This window comes from Euphorbia lathyris, chromosome 9 (genome assembly GCF_963576675.1).
Source record: "Euphorbia lathyris chromosome 9, ddEupLath1.1, whole genome shotgun sequence".
Taxonomy (NCBI): domain Eukaryota; kingdom Viridiplantae; phylum Streptophyta; class Magnoliopsida; order Malpighiales; family Euphorbiaceae; genus Euphorbia; species Euphorbia lathyris.
The window spans coordinates 61,513,686-61,539,340 of NC_088918.1; the positions used below are offsets into that span (position 1 = coordinate 61,513,686).

At 38.4% G+C, this 25,655-nt stretch overlaps 1 protein-coding gene across 8 annotated transcripts; it reads right to left on the reverse strand.

The window, feature by feature from the left end:
* Positions 1–4,105: 4,105 nt before the first annotated feature.
* LOC136206480 (uncharacterized) lies at positions 4,106–24,998 on the reverse strand. Of its 8 annotated transcripts, none has more exons than XR_010676290.1 (5): positions 24,412–24,998; positions 23,882–24,248; positions 22,262–23,692; positions 21,735–22,183; positions 20,721–21,665 (listed from the first exon to the last, which is right to left on the reverse strand). XR_010676290.1 is itself a non-coding variant. In XM_065997542.1 (4 exons), exons 2-4 carry the CDS (start codon positions 23,892–23,894, stop codon positions 21,918–21,920), a joined length of 1,710 nt encoding a protein of 569 aa, XP_065853614.1. In that variant the 5' UTR covers positions 23,895–24,248; positions 24,354–24,998; the 3' UTR covers positions 21,698–21,917. The 8 variants fall into 8 exon arrangements, 1 of the variants encoding a protein (XP_065853614.1); XR_010676289.1 differs by having other exon boundaries at positions 24,357–24,998; XR_010676288.1 differs by having other exon boundaries at positions 21,786–22,183; positions 24,354–24,998.
* Between the last annotated feature and the right edge of the window lie 657 nt (positions 24,999–25,655).

Genomic DNA, 25,655 nt, shown 5'->3' on the forward strand with positions numbered 1-25,655 from the left:
GATTTTATTGGATCAAAGGATAACACAGCGGATCCGCTAACCAAAGGGTTAAATAGAGATCAAGTTGAAAAATCATCGAAAGGAATGGGACTAAAGCCCATAGAGAAGAGGCGTTATGTGAAGGAAAACCCTACCTAGTTGACTAGAGATCCCAAGATCTACGTTCAAAGGGACAACCTAATTGCATAAACCTTACGCGTTCACTGTAGGGGGTTAAACCCTAGTCCATTCCTAGATGTAAACAGTGACACCAACGGAAAAAGGTTAAGCTATATGCTTTTAATGATACATTGTGCATCAGAAATTCTGAGCAAATAAAATCACCTATGTTAGAGTGAAGTGGGGTCGCTTCGATGGAGACTAGTGGGGCCTAATTATCTTAAACTCTCGCAGAACCAGGCGATGTTCATGACCATAATGAACATAACCATGAGAACCTATACCGGGTTATGTTGGTATCTGTGTGGGGTATATCATCGTTTACAGAAACGGCAGAATAGTTCAAAGCATCGCGTCTACTAGTCAGCCAGTAAAGTAAATATACCTTCACAAGGGAAGGTTCAAGGCACATTAGCTACCTATCCTATGCAGATATCAGCTGTAGAAAGTTATCACCACATCCTAATCGTCTCGTTTCCAATTTCATTTATGTGGGGGATTGTTGGAAAATTTATATATATAAATGAAATTAGTATAAATTCCAATAGTCATCCTGGTTCATGAACAATTGTGTTCGTTCATGATTAGTCGTGTCAGTTCATGAACAGTCTTGTTTGTTCATGAATAGTCGTGTTCATTCGAGAATAGACATGTCTATTCAAGATCTATATATACATGATGGGGCTATCAGAATGAATATACTTTTGAAAAATTATTCTCTAAATATTTCTTGTCTCTGTACGTGTTGTTTTGTTCTACTCCGGTGATAGCTATTATACACTCGGTAAGAGTTCGCTTGCGTATCTGTTGTATCCTGGGAGACGATTGTCAATAGCGACAACATCTGTCTTAAGGAAACTGCTAATACATGCCTCAGATATGTCTAAACTCTTTCCTTTTTAATTTATTGTTTACTGTTCATGTTTTCTTTCTGTGTTTGTTTGTTTTTGGTTTAATCATTATCTAACACTAGCGTATACAGATCACGGTTTGCCCGCATCTCATTCTCTATAAGCACTCTCATCAGCTTCCACTCCTCCTGGTTATAGGTGATGGCATCGGCTAAAACACGAAATCCACAGTTACCATCTGCTACAACATCATGGTATCCAGTAATAAATGGTACGATGAGACCTTGAACCCGATGTAAATGGTGGTAACCGGCGATATCCGCATCAAATCCGGCTGAAAATATTAATATATGAAATTCATCAAAAAAAAATATTTACTTTAACTTCAACATATATATTACTAAAATAAAATATACCCGACATCTCGTTGTTATGCACAAATGAGGATGAGGACCGGCCTCGACTATGACTACTCCTCAAACCTGAGGATCGTGCTCGACCTCGTGGTGCCTGACTGTACTCCCATGCTGATAAGTGTATATTTCAGCGATAAAATACCCACTTGTTATGCTATTTGTTAGCCGGTTTGATTCTTATCACGAGTTTTATTGCTTGTTTTGTGTATTATGCCTCTACAGGGACTTACTATGAAGAAAGGAGCTGAATTGGGGCTATTTGGAGCTAATTTGGTTAAATATAAAATCTGGAGCTGTTTTAAAGACTTGAAGTCGAAGCTGGGAGTTAGTCTTGCCCAAGACTAAGAAGCAGGCGGACAGAAATCTTTCCAAATATGTCAAGTGCGAATCTGTTCAAATTTATCACGTTTTCAGATGTCTATTAAGGAGTTTTGAGCCTACAAATCAGGAAAGAAGAAGTCAAGTAGTATTAGGAAGTTAGAATATTTATTTTTTATAATTAGCTAGTATTTATCTCCTAATTAGGGTTGGAGAACTCCTATAATTAGCTAGTATTTTTCATGATAGATGAATCAAATTTCAGCAACACCCTCACGGAGTTCACTCATTGCACTCAAGTGTTTTAGGCTATGATTAATTTTTCAAGAAATTGCTCAATTCACAACCTAGAATGAAATTACCATAAGCTTGCCAATATATCAAATCTCCACCACTTAGTATAAATTCAAGACACTAAATCAAAAGGACTTAAAACATGGTGTAATGTAGGCTAGGGTAAGGTTTGGAAAGGAAAGGAGGAAGAAAGGGAAACCGAGAGTAGTAAAAATGTACATTCTACTCTGAAAATGGCCAAATGGAAATCAAAGCTCAATTATTTACAAACGACTTACAATTCTCAAACTTCGGGATGAATGTTCAAGATGAACTTAAACAACTATAAACAGACTGAAATGAAAAAACTAACAAGAAATTTTTCTTTGTTTCTTTTTTTTTCTTTTGAGGCTTTTCTTTCTGATTTTTTTTAATATAAAAAACCTTTGAACTAGAACAAGCAAGCTGCTATTTTGCAGACTAATGTCTATTTAGACACCTTTTGTAGCACAACCACATATAATATAACTAAAGGACTATTAAATTGGATCCTCATACTTTGGTGAACCTGTGGTTATTTTGAACATAGACATTCCTCAAAGCAGCAACTAAACATTGAATAAACTTAAAGAATATACAGACTCTGAAGGCTAAAATGTCCCTGGCCAAGGGACTCAAACAAGGGTTGTGTCAAGAATGGGGAAAAGACTCAAATGTGGCTAAACTAAGAGATGGATACTGTTATTTTTGTTAGTCTTGAGCAAGACTAAGGGTTCGAATTTATTTGAAATGGCTAAGAAAAAAAAACCTATTGCCCTTATCATTTTTAATGCTCAAATTCATCAGATGTGGTCTCGAAATGCATAACATGGCAAGTTCTAGAATTTCAAACTAAAATTGGACAACACTCAGAAAAATAGAACAAAGTATAATGTATTTTGTTCTTGCATTTAGGCTCAAAGTCTTTCCAAAAATAGGATACAAGTGGTGTTGCTTCATTCAAAACATCTTTCCATGTAAAGGGAGATTAATCAAGTAGTTCATATGCATCTTTAAGGCAATTATGCAATCCTGACCCTTTGAAATCAATGACCTTACTCAATACAAGACTTAAGAATTTCAGTACCAAGTCAGCAACCTAGTTTCAATTGAGCGCAAAACAAAGAGCTAGCATTGGTAGTTTTATGGACAAAGGAAGAGGTGGACACCTCACACTAGACTCGAGCATATTTTCTGATTTTTTTCTTTTGAGGCGGACACCTCACACTATTTCATCACATATCCCATAGAATTAAACTCGATTTTTCAGCAACAACTTGTAGATAATTCACCCAAAATTTCAGCAGCAAATCAGCACCAAAAACCAGCAGCAAATTCATAAATTTATAGCACTAAATCAGCACTAAAGCCCAGAAAATTTGCATCAATTAACTCAAAAATTTCAGTAGTAGACTTGCTAAAATTTCAGCAGCAAATTCATAAACCAAATATACCAGCAGCAAAATTTACAAACCAGTCAGAAACTAGAAGCCTTTTAACAAATTAACCATCACAACCAAAATTAGTCAAGCACTTCTATATAAACGTCCCTCCCCCTCTTTTCTCCTCGCATTGTCCCAATGCGGAATTCAAACAATTAGGGGCAAAGGACAGCAAATAAAAGGAAAGTAATAGATTGAAAAGAAAATTTCGATTACTGTCCTATTTAAAGGAGGTTTTTCAGAGGAGAAAAAGGCTGCCAGTGCTGAAGTTAACGACTGTGGTAGATTTATCTGCTGAAGAAGTGGGCAATGACAGGTCTGTAGGAGTCGGAGTTGCTGCTGGTGGCAGTGGTTGAATCGGTGGTCGTGTGATCGACGAAAATTGAAGAGCATGGTTTTTGTTTCTGCCCTGTTTGGGACGGCTCTGAGGTGTAGAGAAGATGAAGTGGGGTTTGTCTCCTATAGGGTTTAAGGTAATTGATGTACACAATTTACCCTTATAACCTTTTAACCCTTTGTCCCTCTTTATTTTATTTTTTTACCTCCCTGAAAATTACTGTTGGGCATCCATTTATTTCTTTTTAAACTTGTCATAAAGCCCACTTAACTTAAAACTAAAGCTTATTCCACCATTATCAAGTACCTTGACACCTGCAAATTAAATCAAAAGGAAACACATGCCTACTGGAGAAGACGATGGTAGTTAAGTTAGTTATTCAAAAACAAAATAAAATAAAACAAGAACAAAAGCAAAAGCAAAACATAACATAAATGATAACTGTTGGTCTTGAGCACGACCAACTTGGGCTGCCTCCCAAAAGCGCCTCTATTTAACGTCTTTGGCCAGACGTCTGTGATTTTACATTATCCAATTCCTAACCGTTCATCCTCCTTTCCATCCCAATCATAACCAAAAATATTTTCAAGATTGTCCGGGTTACTCTTTTCATGCATAGTGGAATCAATCAAGCCAACCTGAAAAACACAATGAAATTCGATTGGATATAAAATTATACCCTCTTGAATATCCAAATTTTCATTGGCCTTAGATGAGTCAATTGCAAAAAAATTCTCTGAATTTATGATTGAATTACTTGCATCCAAAACATAAAAATCCTTTGAATAATCTAACTCATTGACAGCTACGTAATTTTTATCATTAATTACCTTATCATTTTCTATTATTTCATCTTCCTCTAACGCATAATCATGAACTAAAATTGGAGTGGCCAAATTCAAACCAATTTCATCAAGGGACATACCAGAGGTTGATGAATTAATAGAATATGATTGATAATTATCTGAACTTGATTGGTTCCAAAAGAAATTGGGACATGGAGAATAGTATGGATCAGAATTCCAGCAGTACTCATTGATGAGTTGAAGCACATAATCCATAATTATGAAAAATCACTCAAAGGAAAAAAAATACAAACCTGATTATTAATAAAATTAAAGCAAGTTAAACTAATCCCCGGCAACGGCGTCAAAATTTGACGGGTGTCGAATCCACCAAAGATAATTATAACTTCACATCCCTTAGGCTTGCACAAGGGTAAGTAAAGGTCGAACCCAAAGGATTAGTACTGATTTAACTAAATTAATAATCAAGAAAATAACAAAATTAAATAAAGGGGGATTTGAGTAGATTGATCACCTAAGTTAACCGAATTAACAAAATCAAAATTGAATATAATAAATAAAGAAGATTTCAGCTAAGGGGTACTCAGGCAAGGAATTCAATTAATCTTGATCATTGACAGAAAAGTTATATTCTTAAATATATACCGGAACAGTTTGGAGTATTCTTCCTTAATATTAAAGTAGTCAAGCACAGCAAATAACTAGTTCCTAATCAATAAATAATCCAGCCCCAGCGGTCAAGATTCAATCTATTGACAGCCTTATGAATTAGAAGAACCCGACCTTAGCCAATCGACACTCAGCGTAGACGATCCAGAAACTAAATTACTTGTTCATTCGACTCAAATAAACCCAATTACTTTTGTATTAATGTCACGTGAAAGACAATCTCAGGTTGTCAAATCTGAATCTATTCTTTCAAATACAAAACTAACTTAATTTATATTATCGATTGCTACTATGATTGGTTCGTTTAGGTAAAACTCTAACTTTACCAATTCAGCCATATGATAATCAAATTCAAAGAACGACCTGCAGTTATCATTCAAAGAATGAATAATCAATTGAGAATAAATCCCTAAAGTGCAATGAACAAATAAGCGGTAAGATTTATAAGAAGATTAAAGCACAACATCCTCACAATAATAAAGAAAACCTCCTTTGAATTAACCCTTAACCGAATGTAGAAGTTTACCTATAAATAGCCATGGAGAACAACCTTTCTCTCTTGTGAAAGAGAGAACAAAATAAAAATAAAAGCTAAACCTAAAAACTAAAAACGGAATGAAAATTGAATTAAAATTGAATTCTCATTATAAAACGGAATTAAAACTGAACTCCCATTAGAGATAGATCCTCTCCTATTTATAGGAGTTCTCCAACCCTAATTAGGAGATAAATACTAGCTAATTATAAAAAATAAATATTCTAACTTCCTAATACTACTTGACTTCTTCCTTCATGATTTGTAGGCTCAAAACTCCTTAATAGACATCTGAAAACGTGATAAATTTGAACAGGTTCGCACTTGACATATTTGGAAAGATTTCTGTCCGCCTGCTTCTTAGTCTTGGGTAAGACTAACTCCCAGCTTCGACTTCAGGTCTTTAAAACAGCTCCAGATTTTATCTTTAACCAAATTAGCTCCAAATAGCCCCATTTCAGCTCCTTTCTTCATAATAAGTCCCTGTAGAGGCATAATACACAAAACAAGCAATAAAACTCGTGATAACAATCAAACCGGCTAACAAATAGCATAACAAGTGGGTATTTTATCGCTGAAATAGACACTTATCACATGCACTTGGATTTCGTTTCGTTGATGAATTCCCCTTTGGTCTACCCCTATCAGTGTCTTTGACCTCAGGTTCTTTGAAGCCACTTTGTTCCGGGTTTATCTGATCATGAATCATCATCGATATGCTACGCACCATTGAAGGATCTAATTTTTCAACCTTTTCCACAGGAGAGTGAAAAAACCGGTGATCCTCAGACCCGTCAGCATATATTGGAGCAGTAACTGGTATGTCACTCAACCCTTCAAACGTAAGAGATCTCTAAAAAGGATGGATGCGGTCAGCACGGACCGATTCATCTGTGTCAATATACGTTTTAAGCTCACATGCACACGAAATTCCATGAGTCATGGGCAACACGCATCCGCATTCACTTACCACATCCATACTCAATCCGCGCATACGCTTGAGCTCATCATTCAGTACACGCAAGCAGTAATGTGAAACGTGTAAGTTGAGATACTTGAAAGGTTGTTGACAGTGAGCTGACGCATTTCTTCTTCTCGAGTCCTCGAGTGAGTATCTGATTATATACGGTAAATGATTACAAAACTAATGTATTACAATTTAAAAGATTAAATTAAATAACAGAATAAATGTCTTACTTGATCGCCTCGATCTGAGCCTCAATGTCCTTGTGCACCTTCGCCCACACTGTATCAAGTGCACCAGTAGATGAATTCAACCACTGTTTCAACTGTGCATGTGAACTCTCCACTCGACAGGTTGTGGTGTTTCCTAAGTGCAACACCTTGTTCGTCTATGCTCGATAAAACTTCTCTTTATGCACTAGCCATGTGGTCTCCACGTACTCTATCACACGAGGCCAGTTGGTAGTAGTATTCTTCATGGTTACCACTGCCGCCTCATATTCGGCTACTGTCGGGGCTTCAATTATACGTTTCCATTTGGAATTCTTAAAAATTTCACCAAAACTCTTCATTCCACACAACTTGCCTACTCTATCCTCCACATCTTTATTAATATGCCATGTGCACAATAAATGATGACTATGAGGAAATACCTCACGAACCGGTCTCATCAGTCCTAACTCCTGGTCCATAGCAATGGCTGTCGGATGCACATCAGGTTGGAGCAAAAGATTCAATTTTTGTAACACCCACATATAACTTCCCTCAGTTTCATCCTTCATGATTGCATAGGCGATCAAGAAGTTTTTGTTTGAAGGCGTCATTCCAATGATCTCAAAGAATGGAATCTTATACTTGTTTGTTTTATATGTTGAATCCATACCAACAAACAAGTAATAAGATCGGAACAGTGTGATCGATGTAGGATGTGCCATAAATAAGTGAGTCACAATATTGCTACCCGGCACCGCTTGCATCCAATGTATGTATTCCTTATCTATATCAAGTAAATAAAACTGACCGATTACATCCAGACCCTCAAAGCTCTCAGTCCTGATTTTCTCCCTGTAGTTATAGATATGTCTTTGTGTCGGGCAATCCCCCGGATGTTTTTCTTTGATTGTAGCAAAAATCGCACAAGGCTTAGCTTGAGCTGAACTCATTTCACGAACAAGTTTTTTGGAACCCGGGCTTAGTCCGCTCATCTGTCTGTAGCCCTGACGATATACAACCAACTGATGATAATGTTGTCCTCTATCTCTAACAATCCCATTCACCACCCAACCGCCTAATTCAGCGATTTCCAGAACCTTTATCTGGAATTTGCAACCTGAAGGGAAATAGGCAAACGTTTGGCAGCGGAAATATAAATTTTTTAACCTTTTTCCATTAACCCAAGATCCTTTAATCGTTATTTCATATAAAGAGGGATAGAAGGAAATACCTTTTGATGTTCTATCTACCGTTGCAATCGAAGTGCCCACAACTCTTACTTCGAGTTCCCGAGCACAAAACAAAAACACAATTCAAGACCAAATTAGAATTCAACCGTATGAAAGCAATCAAGAATAGATTGCCTCTAATTAATCAACACAAGATCAAGGAATGGAGAAAGAGATTAATCAATCGAAACGGAAGGAAGCGGTGAATGATCTCGTCCTCAATAAGGGGTCGAAATTTCTCTCTCTTCGGTAGACAATAGCCTTAGCCGAAATTTACATATAAAGGGGGTATATATACTCTCTTGTTAAATAGAATTAGATTACTGAATAAGAATTTAATTTGGAATATAAAATTCTTATTTATTATCTATAATTATATCTAAATATAAAGATAATAATAATAACCTTTTAGGATAATAATAGGAGCAATTTAATCTCATTAAACCTCCTAACTTATTTATCCTTTAATTAATTTAATTCACAATCATAATCTAATTAGGATTGCTTAAAATCAAATTAATTTCTTTATGTATTTTATACATAAAAATCGCCCCCTTTACTTACTAGGCATTAGTGGACTCAGTTGGGCTTCCATCAATTAATTAACATCTGTTTCTCTTTTGGGCTCCAAGTTTTATGTGTGACCCATTAGGTTCTTATTGCTTCTAGCCGCATGCAACTATTAAATTAATTTTCTCAGAATTATATTTAATCTTTGCATAATGGAATGAGTACACGAAATGTGATTAGCAAATCCGAAACATTCCCCTAGAGCTATAAGAAGACAGGTTGATTCTGTCGTTGACCTTTCCGTATTAGTTACAGTATAATTCGATCCTTTATCAACTACATCCTTGAACTGAATCTTATGACTATGGATAATGTCAAGTCACATATAGCGAGACGTTCGTTTTACTTGTACATGCCGAGTTAACTCCAATTAGACAGGTTAAGTGAAATTTGTATTTCAAGTCTTAAGTTATCACCTTGCAAGGATTTATAGTCAAGTCTTCCACAAGCGATCCTTGGATGTATCTCCCATTTATCGGAGTGACAAATGCTCAATCCAATGTATAACTATCCTACAATTACTTCCTGTGATACCCAACGTCTGCCGTTCACACCCCAGAGTCATCTCTATTATGGATCGTGTTACAACAGGATCAAAGCATCACATTCTATAATCCAGAATCACTAATTAACATTCCTTTGAGTCTGGGGATTACTTATACCTATTAATACCAATGAGATGAACATATGACAAGGATAAATCTACCCATCCTGTTATCTCAAGTCGGGTCCCCAATCCTAATGAACTCCCTTTCATTGGATCCATGTAACTGTCCAGATATCTGCATATCTGAAGCTTGTGAGTTCAGCTCTCTGTCTCGACAGAAGACATTGTTACATGCAAGTCTCAACAGTGATATGTCAATCCTATTTCTAAACATATTACTTGACTTGGGGTGGTTTTAAGTTTATTAGTTTATTATAAAGTTTCGTCTCACTTCATGCTTGTATGAACACTTTATAATCACTTTAAACAAACTTAGGGATTTCCTTTTATTAGACTTATTTAGTTCTTAAAAGAGGTTGCCTTTATATAGTTATGAAACCATATCTTATTAAAACAAATGATGTAAAGAACACTTCATTTACATTAAGTTTATATCCTAGAACAATTGTCTATAGGACACTAAACCCCAACATACTCCCACTTGGACTAAAGCCAATTGTTTCTACAAGTTATCCCAGTAGAACTTAGATGACGATTATGTACTTTCTGGGCTAAGGGCTTTGTCAACGGATCTGCAACGTTGTCCTTAGTGGGTACTCTTTCTATTCTCACATCTCCTCTTGCCATAATCTCTCTTACAATGTGGTATCGCTTCAAGTAATGCTTGGATGCATTATGAGACCGTTGTTCCTTTGCTTGTGCAATGGCTCCATCGTTATCATAGTACAGTGTAATAGGATTTACAATGTCAGGCACCACACCAAGTTCAGTAATGAACTTCTTAATCCAAACCGCTTCCTTTGCTGCTTCCGCAGCAACGATGTACTCTGACTCGGTCGTAGATAAAGCTACGCTTCCCTGCCTGGAACTCTTCCAACTGACCGCGCCCCCATTCAAGATAAACAGGTATCCTGATTGGGATCTAAAATCGTTCTCATATGTGAGATGACTGGCATCTGAAAATCCCTCTATTTTCAGATCCCCTTCTCCGTACACTAGGAACATGTCTTTAGTCCTTCTCAAGTACTTAAGAATGTTCTTGACAGCATTCCAATGCTCGTCTCCCGGATTACCTTGATAACGACTCGTTATACTTAACGCGAATGCTACGTCAGGTCTAGTGCATAGCATAGCATACATAATCGAACCGATTGCGCTGGCATACAGGATTACAGCCATGCGTTTCTTATCATCTTCGGTTTTAAGACATTGATGATTGCTTAACTTTACTCCATGTACCATGGGTAAGTTACCTCGTTTCGATTCAAGCATGCTAAAACGCTTTAGCACCTTTTCAATGTATGTAGCCTGTGAAAGACCAAGCAGTCTTCTTGATCTATCTCTGTAGATCTTTATACCAAGTATATAAGCTGCTTCACCAAGGTCTTTCATGGAGAAGTTACCTGATAACCAAACTTTTACCGACTGTAGCAGAGCTATATCATTTCCCATTAATAATATATCGTCCACATATAATATTAGAAATGCAACTGAGCTCCCACTTGCTTTCTTGTAAATGCAAGCTTCTTCGCAATTTTGTTCGAAACCAAATTGTTTTATGGTTTCGTCAAAACGCTTGTTCCAACTTCTAGATGCTTGCTTGAGTCCATAAATGGATCTCTGTAGTTTGCAAACCTTCTTTGCATCCTTTGATATGAAACCTTCAGGCTGCATCATATATACATCCTCAAGCAGGTTTCCATTTAGGAAAGCTGTTTTCACATCCATTTGCCAAATCTCGTAATCGTGGTGAGCGGCAATAGCGAGCATTATTCTGATTGATTTGGACATAGCCACAGGAGAGAAAGTTTCGTCATAATCAATTCCTTGTTTCTGACGATATCCTTTCTCTACTAACCTAGCTTTGTTGGTGCTAACCTTTCCATCCATGCCAGTCTTCTTTTTGAAGATCCACCTGCACCCAATGGGTTTTATCCCTTCGGGTGGATCAACCAAAGTCCACACTTGGTTGGTGTACATGGAATCCATCATGGCCTCGAGCCATGCTTTAGAATCTGGACTGGTAAGAGCCTCATCTCCCACTAGAAAACCATATCTAATTGGGAGTTCACGAACTCTTTGTGATCTACGAATGGGTGGCACTTGAGTCTCATCCAAACTGCTTCGGGTTCCTCAACCGCCTCTGTTGTTTCAGTCGGTGCTTCTTCTTCTTGAACTTCATCAAGTTCAATCATGCTTCCCTTTTCTGTTTCTTCGAGAAACTCTTTCTCCAAGAAGGTTGCGTGCTTGGATACTATTACTTTCTGATCATCTGGATGATAGAAGTAATACCCTACAGTTTCCTTAGGATATCCAATGAATAAACATTTATCAGATTTAGAATCTAGCTTGTCTGATGCTACGCACTTGACAAATGCTGAACAACCCCATACTCTCATGAATGAGAATGTGGGTTTCCTACCAACGAACAATTCATTTGGTGTGGAACTAGCGGATTTAGTTGGTACTCGATTTAGGGTGAAGAGGGAAGTTTCTAAGGCATAGCCCCAAAATGTATTTGGAAGTAATGCTATGCTCATCATAGATCGTACCATATCTAGTAAGGTACGGTTCCTCCTTTCGGATACACCATTGTGTTGTGGTGTATAGGGAGGTGTCCATTGTGAGCATATCCCACATTCAGTTAGATAATTCAGAAAATCATCTGAAAGATATTCGCCACCTCGATCGGATCGAAGTATCTTTATTTTCTTTCCTAATTGATTTTCTACTTCATTCTTGAATCATTTGAATTTCTCAAAAGCTTCGGACTTGTGCTTCATCAAGTAAATATAACCATATCTGGTATGGTCGTCTATGAAGCTTACGAAGTATCTGAATCCTCCTCTTGCTTGGACTGACATAGGACCGCATACATCTGAATGTATTAATCCTAGAGTGTCTGATACACGCTCAACTTTATTGCTAAAGGGTGTCTTTGTCATTTTACCTTTTAAACATGCTTCGCATGTTTCCAATGATTCAAAATCAATTGAATCTATAAGCCCATCTTGATGTAGCTTAAGCATGCGTCTTTTGTTTATATGGCCTAAACGACAATGCCACAAGTAAGTCGAATTATCTAGCTTATGTCTTTTGGTATCAATTGCGAATACAGAAATTTTATCATCTAGCACATAAATCCCATTTTGTGATATTCCTGAAAAATAGAAAATCCCATCTCTATAAAACTCGCAATGTTTGTCTTTTATTGAAATATGAAAATCGTCGTCAACAAGACGGCTAATAGAAATAATGTTTCTGGACATTTCTGGAACATACAAATAGTTCCCTAATTCTATTACAAACCCAGAGGGCAAGCTCAAAACATAATCTCCAGCAGCGATGGCAGCAACTCTTGCTCCATTTCCTACTCGCAAGTTTATGCTTCCTTTCTTCAATTTCTTAGTCCGTCTGAGTCCCTGAATGTTCATACAAATATGAGATCCACATCCGGTATCTAATACCCAAGATTCAGACTGTGAAATTGTATTTATTTCAATATAAAACATACTAGATGTTGAAGTCCCGACTTTTCCCTTCTTGAGGGTAGCTAGGTACACCAAACAGTTTCTTTTCCAATGCCCGTCTTCACCACAAAAGTGGCACTCTCCTTTGGGCTTCTTCACTTCCTTCCCCTTTGTTTCGGTGAGCATGGCCCCCTTGCCTTTCTTAGGATGGTTTGGATTGGGGGAAGTTCCCTTTCCTCTTCTTTGATCCTTCCATAGCAAAGGCCGGTATTCCCTCGTTTTCTTTCATATTGGGCTCGACTGTCTCGAGCATATTTGCAAGCTCTTCAAGAGAGGTTTGCAAGCCATTCACCTGATAGTTCATGATGAACTGTGAATAACTCTCGGGGAGGGATTGAAGAAGTAAGTCTACACTTAGTTCATGATCCATCGCATCTCCAATACTAGAAAACTTGGTAATAAAGCCAATCATCTTGACACAATGTGTCATTATAGATGTGCCCTCCTGCATCTTGCATCTATATAACTGCTTTGTTATCTCGTAGCGTTCGCACCGAGTTTGATTCCTAAACAACTCTTTCAGGTGCGCGACCATGGAATAGGCATCCAGCTCCTCATGTTGCCTTTTCAATTCCGGTGTCATTGATGCAAGTATGATGCATCCCGCGTGATCGTCATCAGCCTTATGCTTCAGGTAAGCATAAAACTCTTGGTACGGAGCATCATCCGCCGGGTAAAGGGGTATCGGTGTATCAAGTACATACCCAATCTTATCGAACTTCAAAACGATTTTGAGGTTGCGATACCAGTCGGTGAAGCTTGAACCGTTCAACTTGTTATCAGTAAGTATATTTTGTAGATTGGTTTTAGTCATGATTTTAGGAGTGTTTTAATTTAACCTGAGAGTGAGAAAGAGTAAACGTACGTTATTCATTTGCTTTAAAATCTATCAATCTAAAAATATAGGTCTTTTAATTCATTTTAAATTGCTCCCACTATTTTGCCAAATTAATAGCCCTCCATATTAATTCAAAGAATTTCTCAAATCCTTTAGTGAGCTAGGATCCTAACTCCTGAGATTTCACCTTAAGTTTGCTCAACAAGCTAGTCTCATTTGTTAGGTAGATTCATGTAATCAATCACATCTTTAATGTGATTCCTAGGTTATTGGGTTACTAACCACATTAGTAACTAATATGCTATTCATATTAATCCCAACCATATTGCCCATTAGTTTATGATAACATGAGTTTGCTCATCCAATTATCATAATCTAATTTAAGTATTACCCCATATTCATGAAAGAACGATTTTCGATAATTCAGGTGTTACTATAAGGCCCCGAGCTTGAGTTTTCTCAACAACCCAAAGGCCCCCAGTACTGCCGGCTGAATTATAATATTAGGGAGGGGCAACCGATTTTAATAACTTGCTTATTTACTTAACTTTTAATTAGTGAGGGATTTTTATTTTAAGTCTCATAATCTAACTTAGTCTTGATTTTCTTTAGCATACATCAGACACATACATTGGTGTTATGGACATATTATCTAAATTATTCTGTCGAGCCAGAGACGGAATAAAATGCCAAACCTAGGGAAATACTAACTATTACATATTTCTCTTTAGGTCATCCGTCTTCTCCATGGCGCCTTGAAATTACATATTAATTTCTATACTACTAAAGAAAACTTCAATGAACTTGAAGGGAATTAGATGAGAGGAGAAATTACAATAGATAGTAGATAGGCAGGACTCGCATGCCCTATTTCAAAAATACCTAAAGACTAAATAGAGGGTCCAAATATGTCCATAACTCCAAACATACATAGACTCAATTAAATAAATTTAATTGGTTGATTACATAAAATACTTATGTAATATTTAGGTTAATCACACTAACTCATCAAATTAACTTTCATCCAATTTTAATTCTAACAGTTTCGTATCTTCTATATTAACCTTTTAGATCAATACAGCTATACAAAACTTTATTTATGCATATCCCAATTATTTTGATTTTAATTCATTTAATACTGTTTGCACCAAAAATAAAATCTTCCTGATGTATACCCTGGTTTACTCTTTTCATGGATAAACTTTTCTTTTTAGGAAACTTTTTCTTAAAAGAACATTTTAGGAAACTTTTCCTTAAAAGGCCTGTTTAGGAAACTTTTCATTTCGGGAAACTTTTCATATTTTCCTAGTACATCGTTCACTTAGGATTTCCTAGAGTGAACCTCAGTTTCCCTCAAGAGAAACATCTAAAATACTGTACCAACTTCCTAGACGGTGTACCTTAGGGGAAACCATGTAGTGTACCTCATGGGAAATCATAGTGTACCTCGTGGGAAACCAACTTCCTATAGCGGACATCAGGGGGGGACTTAAAGTAAACATATGGGAAATCATAGTGTACCTCATGGAAAATCATAGTGTACCTCATGGGAAATCAACTTCCTATAGTGGACATCAGGGGGGGACTTAAAGTAAACATATGGGAAATCATGTAGTGTACCTCATGGGAAATCGTAGTGTACCTCATGGGAAATCAACTTCCTATAGTGGACATCAGGGTTAAAGTAAACATAGGGGAAATCATGTAGTGTACCTCATGGGAAATCATAGTGTACCTCATGGGAAATCAACTTCCTATAGTGGACATTATGGGGAACTTAAAGTAAACATAGGAGAACCAAGTGCCAGCTAATATTTTAACGTGTTTTCGTGAGCCAATTAAAAAGCAGGAACAATCAGAAAGTGTACGTATCAATCCATCATGGAAGTTAAAGTGGAGGTTACTCAATGTGGTGGAGAACGTGGATTAGTGGAAGCAAGCAGGAAGTTACCTCCAACATTTATAAATGGAAGGAATCACGATGAAATAAGCCAATCAACCAACTTAACAACAACTACCCAAAACTCTAGCAAATTATCTCTAGACTTTAGCATTTTTACAATTCTCGATTGTTTCCTTAGATTTAATTTTCAAGTGCAAATTTCATTCAAGCTTCCAGTACATTTTTATTTTATTTGTTGTTCAACCATTTTCTGTAAGGTCGGTATCGTTTTGATAATCGAATCTTAGGAATTTTACGGTCTCTTTATTCCTTACAATCGTTTTGATAATTAGAAGTTAGCAAGCGCACTTAATTTCACTCCATAGTTTGATAATACTATAATTATCTGGCACGCCCGTAATTTCCCACGAAAGAGCCAAACAAAAATTGGCACGCCCAGTGGGACCCAATCACAATGCCACCGAAGAAAAGTGATAAGAGCAACAAAGATCCTGTAGTTGCAAGTTCTGAAGAAGATGAGGTCATGGTAACAGGCAATGTTCCACAGATGGTGGGACGAATCGAAGGGGAAAAGGTTACTAGCCCTAGAGGAGAATCATGGATCTCTACAAAGATCCAAAATTCACCATTCTTGGAGAGGCGTTTCAGTTCCATCGAGAAGAATGTGGAAGCTCTGCGGAGTGACATAGATCTGAAGATGGATAAAATACTCCAGAAGCTGTCAGAACCAGGGGTAATCAAGAATGGAGAAAACCATGGTCCTCAAGGTTCCCAGATTCCAATGGGGGACGTGGGTTGTTCGGCGCTGAGAAGTATCAAATTCCACCCTTGAGGGACGATGTTGTCTTGCAGAAGGCCGCTAGTTCAGCAGGCCGAGAAAATAGTGGTAAGTCACCTGTTTCTCAATATTTTGGAAACACTAATCCTACCTCCCACACAGCTTCGTATCATGAGGAGGCAGGAGGCCACCATATCACTGGGGACATGGGGGGCAACTATAGAGGCAATAGAAGGACCACTGGATTTCTTCATATGACTTACGGTCACCATCAGAATGGCATGCCTCAACAAGTTCCAGCATTCAATATGGAGGCTGTGAGAGAATTTGTCCAAGAGCTGTATGGGCCTGGCCTTCGTTAAGTTGGCCGCCCTGAGTTCCACAAGCCTTACCCTCATGCGATTGACATGGAGAATCCTTACCCAAGGGGATACAGAGTACCTGACTTCTCCCTATTCTCTGGGGAAGATGGCTTGTCAACTTTGGAGCACGTAGCAAGGTTCACGATCCAGTGTGGAGAACTTGCCAACTACCTAACTTCAACCATCTCAAGTTGAGGCTCTTCCCAAATTCTCTGACGGGACCAGCCTTCACTTGGTATGCTACTCTCCCTAGGGACTCCATCCATGGTTGGCAAGATATGGAGAGGCAGTTTCACACTCAATTCTTCCGAGCAGAGCCAGAAGTATATGTTGCAGAACTCTCTAGGCTTACTCAGAAAGGAGGTGAAAGAGCAGACCAGTTCATTTCTCGTTTCAAGAAAATGAGGAACAGATGCAATGTCTATCTCCCAGAGGTGGAGTACGTGAAGATGGCGCAGAGGGGACTTGACATCGAGCTGAGGGAGAAGTTCCAAGGAATGGAGTTCAGAGACTTTTATGAGTTAGCTGCCAAGGTGACACAGTACGAAGATCTGTTGAGGGAAGAGAGTCATAGAAAGAAGAGTGTCATGGGAACTTATTGCCAAGAAATATACCACGAGGTTGTAGTGGCAGATCTTAAAAGTACAGGGACTCATGTTTTCCCCTTACTCCACTCCACCGGAGGACATGATGCAGCAAAGAAATCTTTCAATGATAAACCTCCACAATTCAGCTTTGATGTGTCCAAAAGTGATGCTCTCTTTGACTTTCTCTTAAAGGAGAAGTTTATTACTTTGCATGCAGGTCATAAATTGCCAACAAAAGAGGAAACCAAAGGGAGGAAGAAATTGAAAAGTTGCTGAAAGCTGGATTCATAAGACCAATCAGGTATGCTCAATGGTTATCTAATGTTGTACCGGTGGTAAAGAAGAATGGCAAGCTACGAGTTTGTGTGGACTTCAGAGACCTTAATACAGCAACTCCGAAGGATGTGTATGTGATGCCCATGGTAGACATGTTGGTGGATGCAGTAGCTAACAATGAGCTTTTATCTTTTTTAGATTGTGTGGCAGGATATAATCAAATTGCCATTGCTGAAGAAGATACTTCAAAGACCGCCTTTCGATGTCCAGGAGCTATTGGGACATTTGAGTGGCTGGTCATGCCTTTTGGCTTGAAGAATGCAGGTGCTACCTACCAAAGAGCCATGAATGCCATTTTCCATGATATGATTGGAAAAAATCTGGAGGTTTACATTGATGACATCGTCATAAAGTCCAAAAAAGAAATGGAGCACATAGATCACTTGAGATGTGGTTTTCAAAGGATGAGGGAGCATCAACTAAAACTCAATCCTCTCAAGTGTGCTTTTGGGGTGAAAGCTGGAAACTTCCTTGGGTTCCTGGTGCACTAAAGAGGCGTGGAGATAGATCAGAACAAAGCCAAGGCGATCATGGAGTCCAAATCCCCTCAAACAAAAAAGGAGCTTCAGCGTTTCTTGGGGCAAGTGAATTATCTCAGGAGGTTCATCTCCAACTTGGCTGGAAAGTCTAAGACATTTTCTGATTTGCTGCGGTAAAAGAAGGAAGATGAGTTTAAATGGGAGGAACACCATCAGCAAGCCTTCTAGAGTATCAAAGAGTATCTATGCCAACCTCCTGTACTTATGCCTCCAAGGCCAGGTGTACCTCTGAAACTTTATCTATCTGCCGCTCATGATTCCATTGGATGCTTGTTAGCACAAAACAATTCCAAAGGATATGAGCAGGCAATATATTATTTGAGTAGATTCTTGAATGCAACTGAGGTAAAATATTCACCAATTGAGAAACTCTGCCTTACATTGTATTTTGCTTGTACCAAACTGCGGCATTATATGATTGGGGCAAGGGTGTTGGTGGTATCTCAAACTGACTTGATCAAGTACATGTTGAATAAGCCGCTCATAACTGGGAGGATTGGAAAGTGGTCGCTGGCTTTGGCAGAGTTTACTCTGGTGTACTATCCTCAAAAATCAGTGAAGTGGCAAGCACTTGCAGATTTCCTTGCAGATCACCCTTGTCTTGATGTGAAGGATGAAATAGATCAAGATCTACCAATCTTCAGTGTTGAAAAATCCCGCTGGATTTTGAAATTTGATGGATCTAGCACCGAGACATCTGCAGGAGCAGGAGTAGTCATTATATCCCCCATGGGAACCAAAACAACAATGTCTTTCAACCTAGATTTCAAATGTACGAACAATCAGGCTGAATATGAAGCTGCGGTCATTGGCCTAGAGATCTTGAGGGAGTTAGGAGCAGATGAAGTCTTGATCCAAGGGGATTCCCAACTCGTGCTGAGGCAACTATCAGGAGAATACAAATGCACTAGTCTCAGCTTGGCTCCATATTATACAGCCGATGTTCAACTACTGCAGGAATTCAATGACTTTTCCTTTCTTCATGTTCCAAGAGAGATGAACTGGGAGGCTAATGAGCTAGCTCAAATAGCCTCTGGTTTGAAAATGTCGGAAGAACTCACCCATAAGTTGATAATGATCAAGAAGCTCAGACATCCTTCCATCATAGAGAGGGGAATTCAAGTGGAGACATTCAATACAGATGTCAATCTAGCTAGTGACTGGAGGAGTCCTATCAAGGAGTATTTTTCGAACCCAGGAAGACGAGTACCTTATTCCCTCAAGATTAGAGCATTGAACTTCTTGTTGATGGAAGGTGACTTGTACCGCAAAAATGTAGATGGACTTTTGCTGAAATGCTTAGGATTTCCAGACAGCATGGAAGTTATGAAACAAGTCCACGAAGGAGTATGTGGAGCTCATCAGGCAGGCATCAAGATGAAGTGGCTCATCAGGAGACATGGGTACTTCTGGCCATCTATGCTGAAGGATTGTATGTCTTATGCAAAAGGATGTCGCCAATGCCAAAGATATGGGCAGATTCAAAGAGTTCCTGCAGATGAGATGTACACAGTCGTCAAGCCATGGCCCTTCAGAGGATGGGCAATTGATTTGATAGGGAAAATTTATCCTACATCATCAAAAGGGTACAACTTTATGATCGTGGCAACAGACTACTTCACAAAATGGGTAGAGGCCTTACCAATGAAGAAAGTGGACCAGAGAGATGTTGTGAAGTTCATCAAGGAGAACATCATTCACAAGTACGGGATCCCTCAGTCAATTACCACAGACCAAGGAACCATGTTCACCGGAGATGACATGAAGGACTTCATGGAAGATTATGGAATCAAGTTGTTGCACTCTACTCCTCATTATCCACAAGCTAATGGTTAAGCTGAGGCCTCCAACAAAGTTCTCATCAACATCATTGAAAAGATGATCGAAGATAACCCTAGGGAATGGCACGTCTTACTTTCAGAAACTTTATGGGCATACAGAACATCAAAAAGGAGTGCCACAGGCGTCAGTCCTTTCTCATTAACATATGGACATGATGACGTGCTTCCTATGGAGGTAGTAGTGCCGTCCCTGAGAGTAGCCAGACAAAATGAACTCACTCCAGCAGAATACACAGAAGCTATGATGATGGAACTTGAAGGATCTAATGAAGCTAGAATGCAAGCACTTGATCGAATGATCGCCCAGAAAAAGAAAGTAACCAAAGCATACAATAAGAGAGTGAAGAAAAAGACCTTTGAAGAAGGAGACATGGTTTGGAAACTCATCTTACCAGTTGGGACTAAAGATAGAGCATATGGAAAATGGTCTCCAAATTGGGAAGGACCGTTCAAAGTCTTCCAAGTTCTAAAAGGAAACTCTTATTGGTTAGCCAGCTTGCAAGGGGAGCCACATAAGAGGTTCATCAATGGAAAGTACCTCAAGAAATTTTATCCCACTCTTTGGGAACTGAGGGAGCATCAGCCATAGGATATAGGCAATATGTATTTGATGTAACGCAAAGCAATTTCACTTTGAAAATTGTAAAGCTGGCTTATAGTCGCTATTCTGTTTGCAATAAAATAATAGCAGGCCTCAAGGCCGCAATTTATTCATCAAGCAATGTCTATCAAATATGTTTAACAAAGAAATCTATCTAGAAGGGAATCAAATCAAACATCCTCTAAATCTATGGTCTTCAGATCTTCCCAACAAGCCCGAGAAGCAGATCGAAGTTTTTGACGTTCGGCAACCCATGCTTTAGCTCGGTCATAGTTTGATCTCAAAGAGTTTTCCATGAGTCTCTTTTTCTCCCACCTATCTTTCTAGAGGTGGCGCAACTTTTCACCTTGGACTATCGAGCTCATCAGTTCATCTTCAACTGTCTTCAATAGTTTCTTGACTTCTTCCATCTTTTTATACCTTTGGTCGATCAATTCAATGGAAGACTCAACTTCTTGGTCAGCAATAGAGTTACTTTCACACAACTTCTGGTAAAGGAGGTGATCAGAGGCACATGAATCTAACTTGTCACTTAAGAGAGCCAACTGAGGTTTCACAGCAGAGTAATCAGAATGCCATGAGTGAACTTGAGTCTTGAAGTTAGTCAAGCGTTTCTTAAACTCAGCAGAAGAGGAGAGGTGAATAAGATCATCAATAGTCGAAAAGAGCATCGTCAAATGTTGAGTACAAATTGAGGATATATCAAGATCAAGTATCGATCGTATCATATTCTTAGAGGCATAAGTATGGTCTTTATCAGGTGCATCACTATGAGTGTCATTCTCAAGAAAGGAGAAGTCGATGTTAGAAGAAGGATCCTCAAGAGGAAAAGCTTTTACTCCAGCAATTCTATCTAGGAGTGCCTGATCAAAAGTAAAGAAATCTATTAAAAAAAAATAATAATCCTAAAGTTGGAAGTTGGTTTCATTTACCTCAGATCTAGAAACAATGGGAGTGTCATTCTTTGATGGAAGTTCCCCTACATGGTCTATGATGGCTAGATCAGAAGAAGATGGAGGTTGAGGGATATTGACCACGCCTGAAGCAGGGATCTCACCTACTGATGGCGAAGTACAATCAACTTGTGCTACAGAAAGTACACCATCATGCTCTGCCTAGTTGCCTTCATCATCTGGGTCAATGGTATCAGCCGGAATATCAGAGGACTTGTCCATTTTTTGCCTTTTTAAAGGAGGGGTATCATCTTCCAAGAGTCTCTCATCTGAATCTAAATCCAAATCTTCAAAGTTAACTTGGGCAAGGAAAGCAAAATCTGCTTCAGGGAAGTCGTCGAGGTCGATAGATTCATCAGGAGCAACATCAGCCACAACAACATCACTATCTTCATCTTCATTGGCATCTTCCTCATCAACCACCTTCCCTGTGTGGAGTATGTGTGAATGGTCTGGTTCAAATCAGAGATGAGAGGAAGTAGAAAGAATTCAATCAAGAAATTTACCTGATGCTTCTACCTTTTGTTGAAGGTAAGGAAGGCGTAAAGACCACCACTGGTCAAACTCATTAGTAACAATTGAAGAGGCCTTGCCCACTTTTGACAATTTAAAGTGAAAACCATCATTGAGAAGCCGATGTACACGAGATTCAGAAGCTTTGTAACGTTCTTCCAAAGGGAGCAAAGGAGGAGCAGGAATGACCTGAATGAGGCCAAACTGTCGAGCACATAATGCTGGCCAATACAACTCGAAACACGCCGCCGTCCCTGTGATAGTTGGCTTGAAGGTGGCACCGACATGGAGGAAACGAGTTGATAAGAACGACTTCCACATTTCATATGTCTCATCCAGGTTGATTGTAGAAGCTTTCATTATTCTTCCAGATTCTGGCAGTCTAGAGAAACAATAAGTGAACCTCAACGGAGGCTTATCTTTCAAACAAGAGAAAAACTTGAAGAACTTCCTGGTCTGGGTCATTTTGGTTCTACAACTCATCAGAGACCGACCAATGGGCATAGATATGTCTAAAACAGAACTTTGAAGCTGAGGAAAGTAAGCAAGGAGCCACAATTGAACGATCCAGAGGTTTCCACCAAGGCGGGTGAAAGGTTCATTAGAGACCACGTGGGCAATGTGATGATAAGTTGCACCCAACAACATGGATCCTAAAGCCAATTTTTTCCCAGTTGCAAGCTCATATGCAATCTCCTTGTATTCTGCAGTTACTTTGCCAGATGCAGTGCAAAAAATATATCGGCAAACAAGAGTCCACAAAAACAGAAAATGATCAACCCGCTTTCTCTTTGGAGGATGATTAGCCATATATTCGATCAGCCTCACCCAATCCATAGTTCTATACTTCTTGAAGAATTCTGGAAGCTCATGTCGAACTAAGGAAGGTATCTCAGGACCAACCACTGGTAGTCCTGTTAGTGCAAGCACATCCCTCAAGGTAACATTCATCGGTATAGGTGGAAATAGAAAAGCATTACAGTTATGTGACCAGAAACCCAAAGCTGCATACAAAAGATTCTTGTTTACTGGAAGCTCTATCTGGGACATTTTAATCAACTCATTGATTCCAAGATTGCACCATTGTCTCTCATACGTCGGCTTCAACCGATTCACCCAGGTAGACCATGCTTTTGTGGCATTTTCACTAGCAAGACGGGGCCAACTTTTGCATTTAACATGTCGGCCGGTGAGAAGACCAGATTTCATCAAAAGAAGTTCTCCCTCTTGAGATATTGGAAAAGGCACTTGAGGAGGTTTGTCTCGACCAGTCGGCAAAAGAGCATACAATTCATCATCATTAAAATTCATCTTGATTGTGTCAGGTTGGTGTGCTTTTCCGAGTTCACCAGCACTTTTTCCAGGAGGATTTGGGTGTGACTTTCTTAGAGGTGGAGCAGTTGGTTTCTTGATAAAAGGGGTTTCTGCCAAGTTAAAGCTAAAAATTAAATTTTTTAAAATTTCGGCAGCATTTCCCCTTAAAATTTTAAAGTCCCAAAAATCATGTCAACACAAAATTGCCCTTTCACGATTGTCATCATTCACCAAATATCAAACATCAAACACATTTGAAGTCCATTAAATTTTATTCACAAGTTTGATGGTAAGTTTACCTTTGGAAGACATCTTGGCGGTGATTTCGAGTAAAGGAGTTGCACTTCAGCTAGACGCAACCTCAAGTTTGGTAACACCTTGATTAAAGGAAACCGATCAATGATTGATCTGGCCTTTAATCCTTGAGGCCTTCAAATCTTTCGTCAAAAGAGGAATCGGTTGTGCACGTATTCTCAGAGACTTCAATCAAAGGTACAAGCGAGCAAAGAGTTAGTAGTGCAATCACGAAGAACTTGTTAGCACCATGATTAAAGGAAATCGATCAATGATTATCAATGATTGATCCGGCCTTTAATCCTTGCTATCGGTAAGCGTTTCGTCACAACACGAACTGACTTGATTGAGAAGAGTCTGCGAGGGAAGAATCTGCAATTTAACCGAAGAAAAGAAATTATTATTCTCATGGAAATTCGAGATGGCCGTACAGAAAAGGAAAGCAAAAAACAAAAAAAAAAAGATAGAAAATAAAACCACTGTTTTGTCACGACTGAAATTGGATGAGCATGGACAGCAAACCAGCTTCTTGAACCTGAGAAAGTGCAATTGGTGGAGCAATAAACTTAATCTTGAAGATCTTGGACTCTATTATTTCTGATGTAGACAGTCAGAGCTACGAAAGAAAACGATCAACGCCGTAAATCACAAATCAGCGGGATGAGCATAGGATGCTGGCAGAAGACATATCAATTTGGAGAATAGTGTTTATTGTTGCAGTTGAGAAGATCCCGGGCAGAGAGGCAGAGCTGCAAATCAAAATCCAAACACCATCTTCTGCTTTTGGGTAATCTGTTTATGAACGCTACGAAGTTTGCTGTGCACTAAGAATTTTTGCGGCAAGGTTGTACAGGTACTTAGAAAGGTTGTTTTACATAGTGCTGTGTATATATATAGTTTAATTGAGATTTGTTTTGTTAAAGATTCCTTTCTCTTGTGGGTTTCAAACTTCTAATTAATTACAAACTCTTTGCACCGATTGGATCCCTATTGTTACTCTATTTTAGTTTTGTTTTTTATATTCAGAGTTTTTATTTTGTTTCTAACTAGGACTTAGTTTATTTTTTTTTTTTTCTAACTAATCCTACATAGATTTCACTTCAAACGTTAATCTTTCTCGTAAATGATTAATTAATGGTTGGGTTAGTTTTTTAAATTTATTTATTTATTTATTTATTTTTTTAAGATTAGGATTAGTTTTCTTTATGTTAATTAGGAGTAACGTTTTTTTTTAAGAGTTTTTCATTGTTTTGTCCACTTTGAATTTTTTGAAGTCTAAAAGATTTTTTTATTGCGGGGTCCAAGTATAAATTTTCGTCTCTCAAATCCATGCTTGTGGGGGGCAATTGTTTGCACCATAAATTAATTTTACAATTCCTAGTTGTTCCCTTAGATTTAATTTTCAGATCTAAAGTCTATTCATTTCTCAGTACAATTTTTATTTTATTTGTTGTTCAATCATTTTCTGTAAGGTCGGTATCGTTTTGATAATCGAATCTTTTAGGAATTTTTCGGTCTCTTTATTCCATACAATCGTTTTGATAATTAGAAGTTAGAAAGCGCACCCAATTTCACTCCATAGTACGAGAATACTATAATTCTCTGGCACGCCCGCAATTTCCCACGAAAGAGCCAAACAAAAATTAATTTTTGTTTGGCTCTTTCGTGGGAAATTGCGGGTGTGCCAGATAATTATAGTATTATCAAACTATGGAGTGAAATTGAGTGCGCTTGCTAACTTCTAATTATCAAAACGATTGTAAGGAATAAAGAGACCGT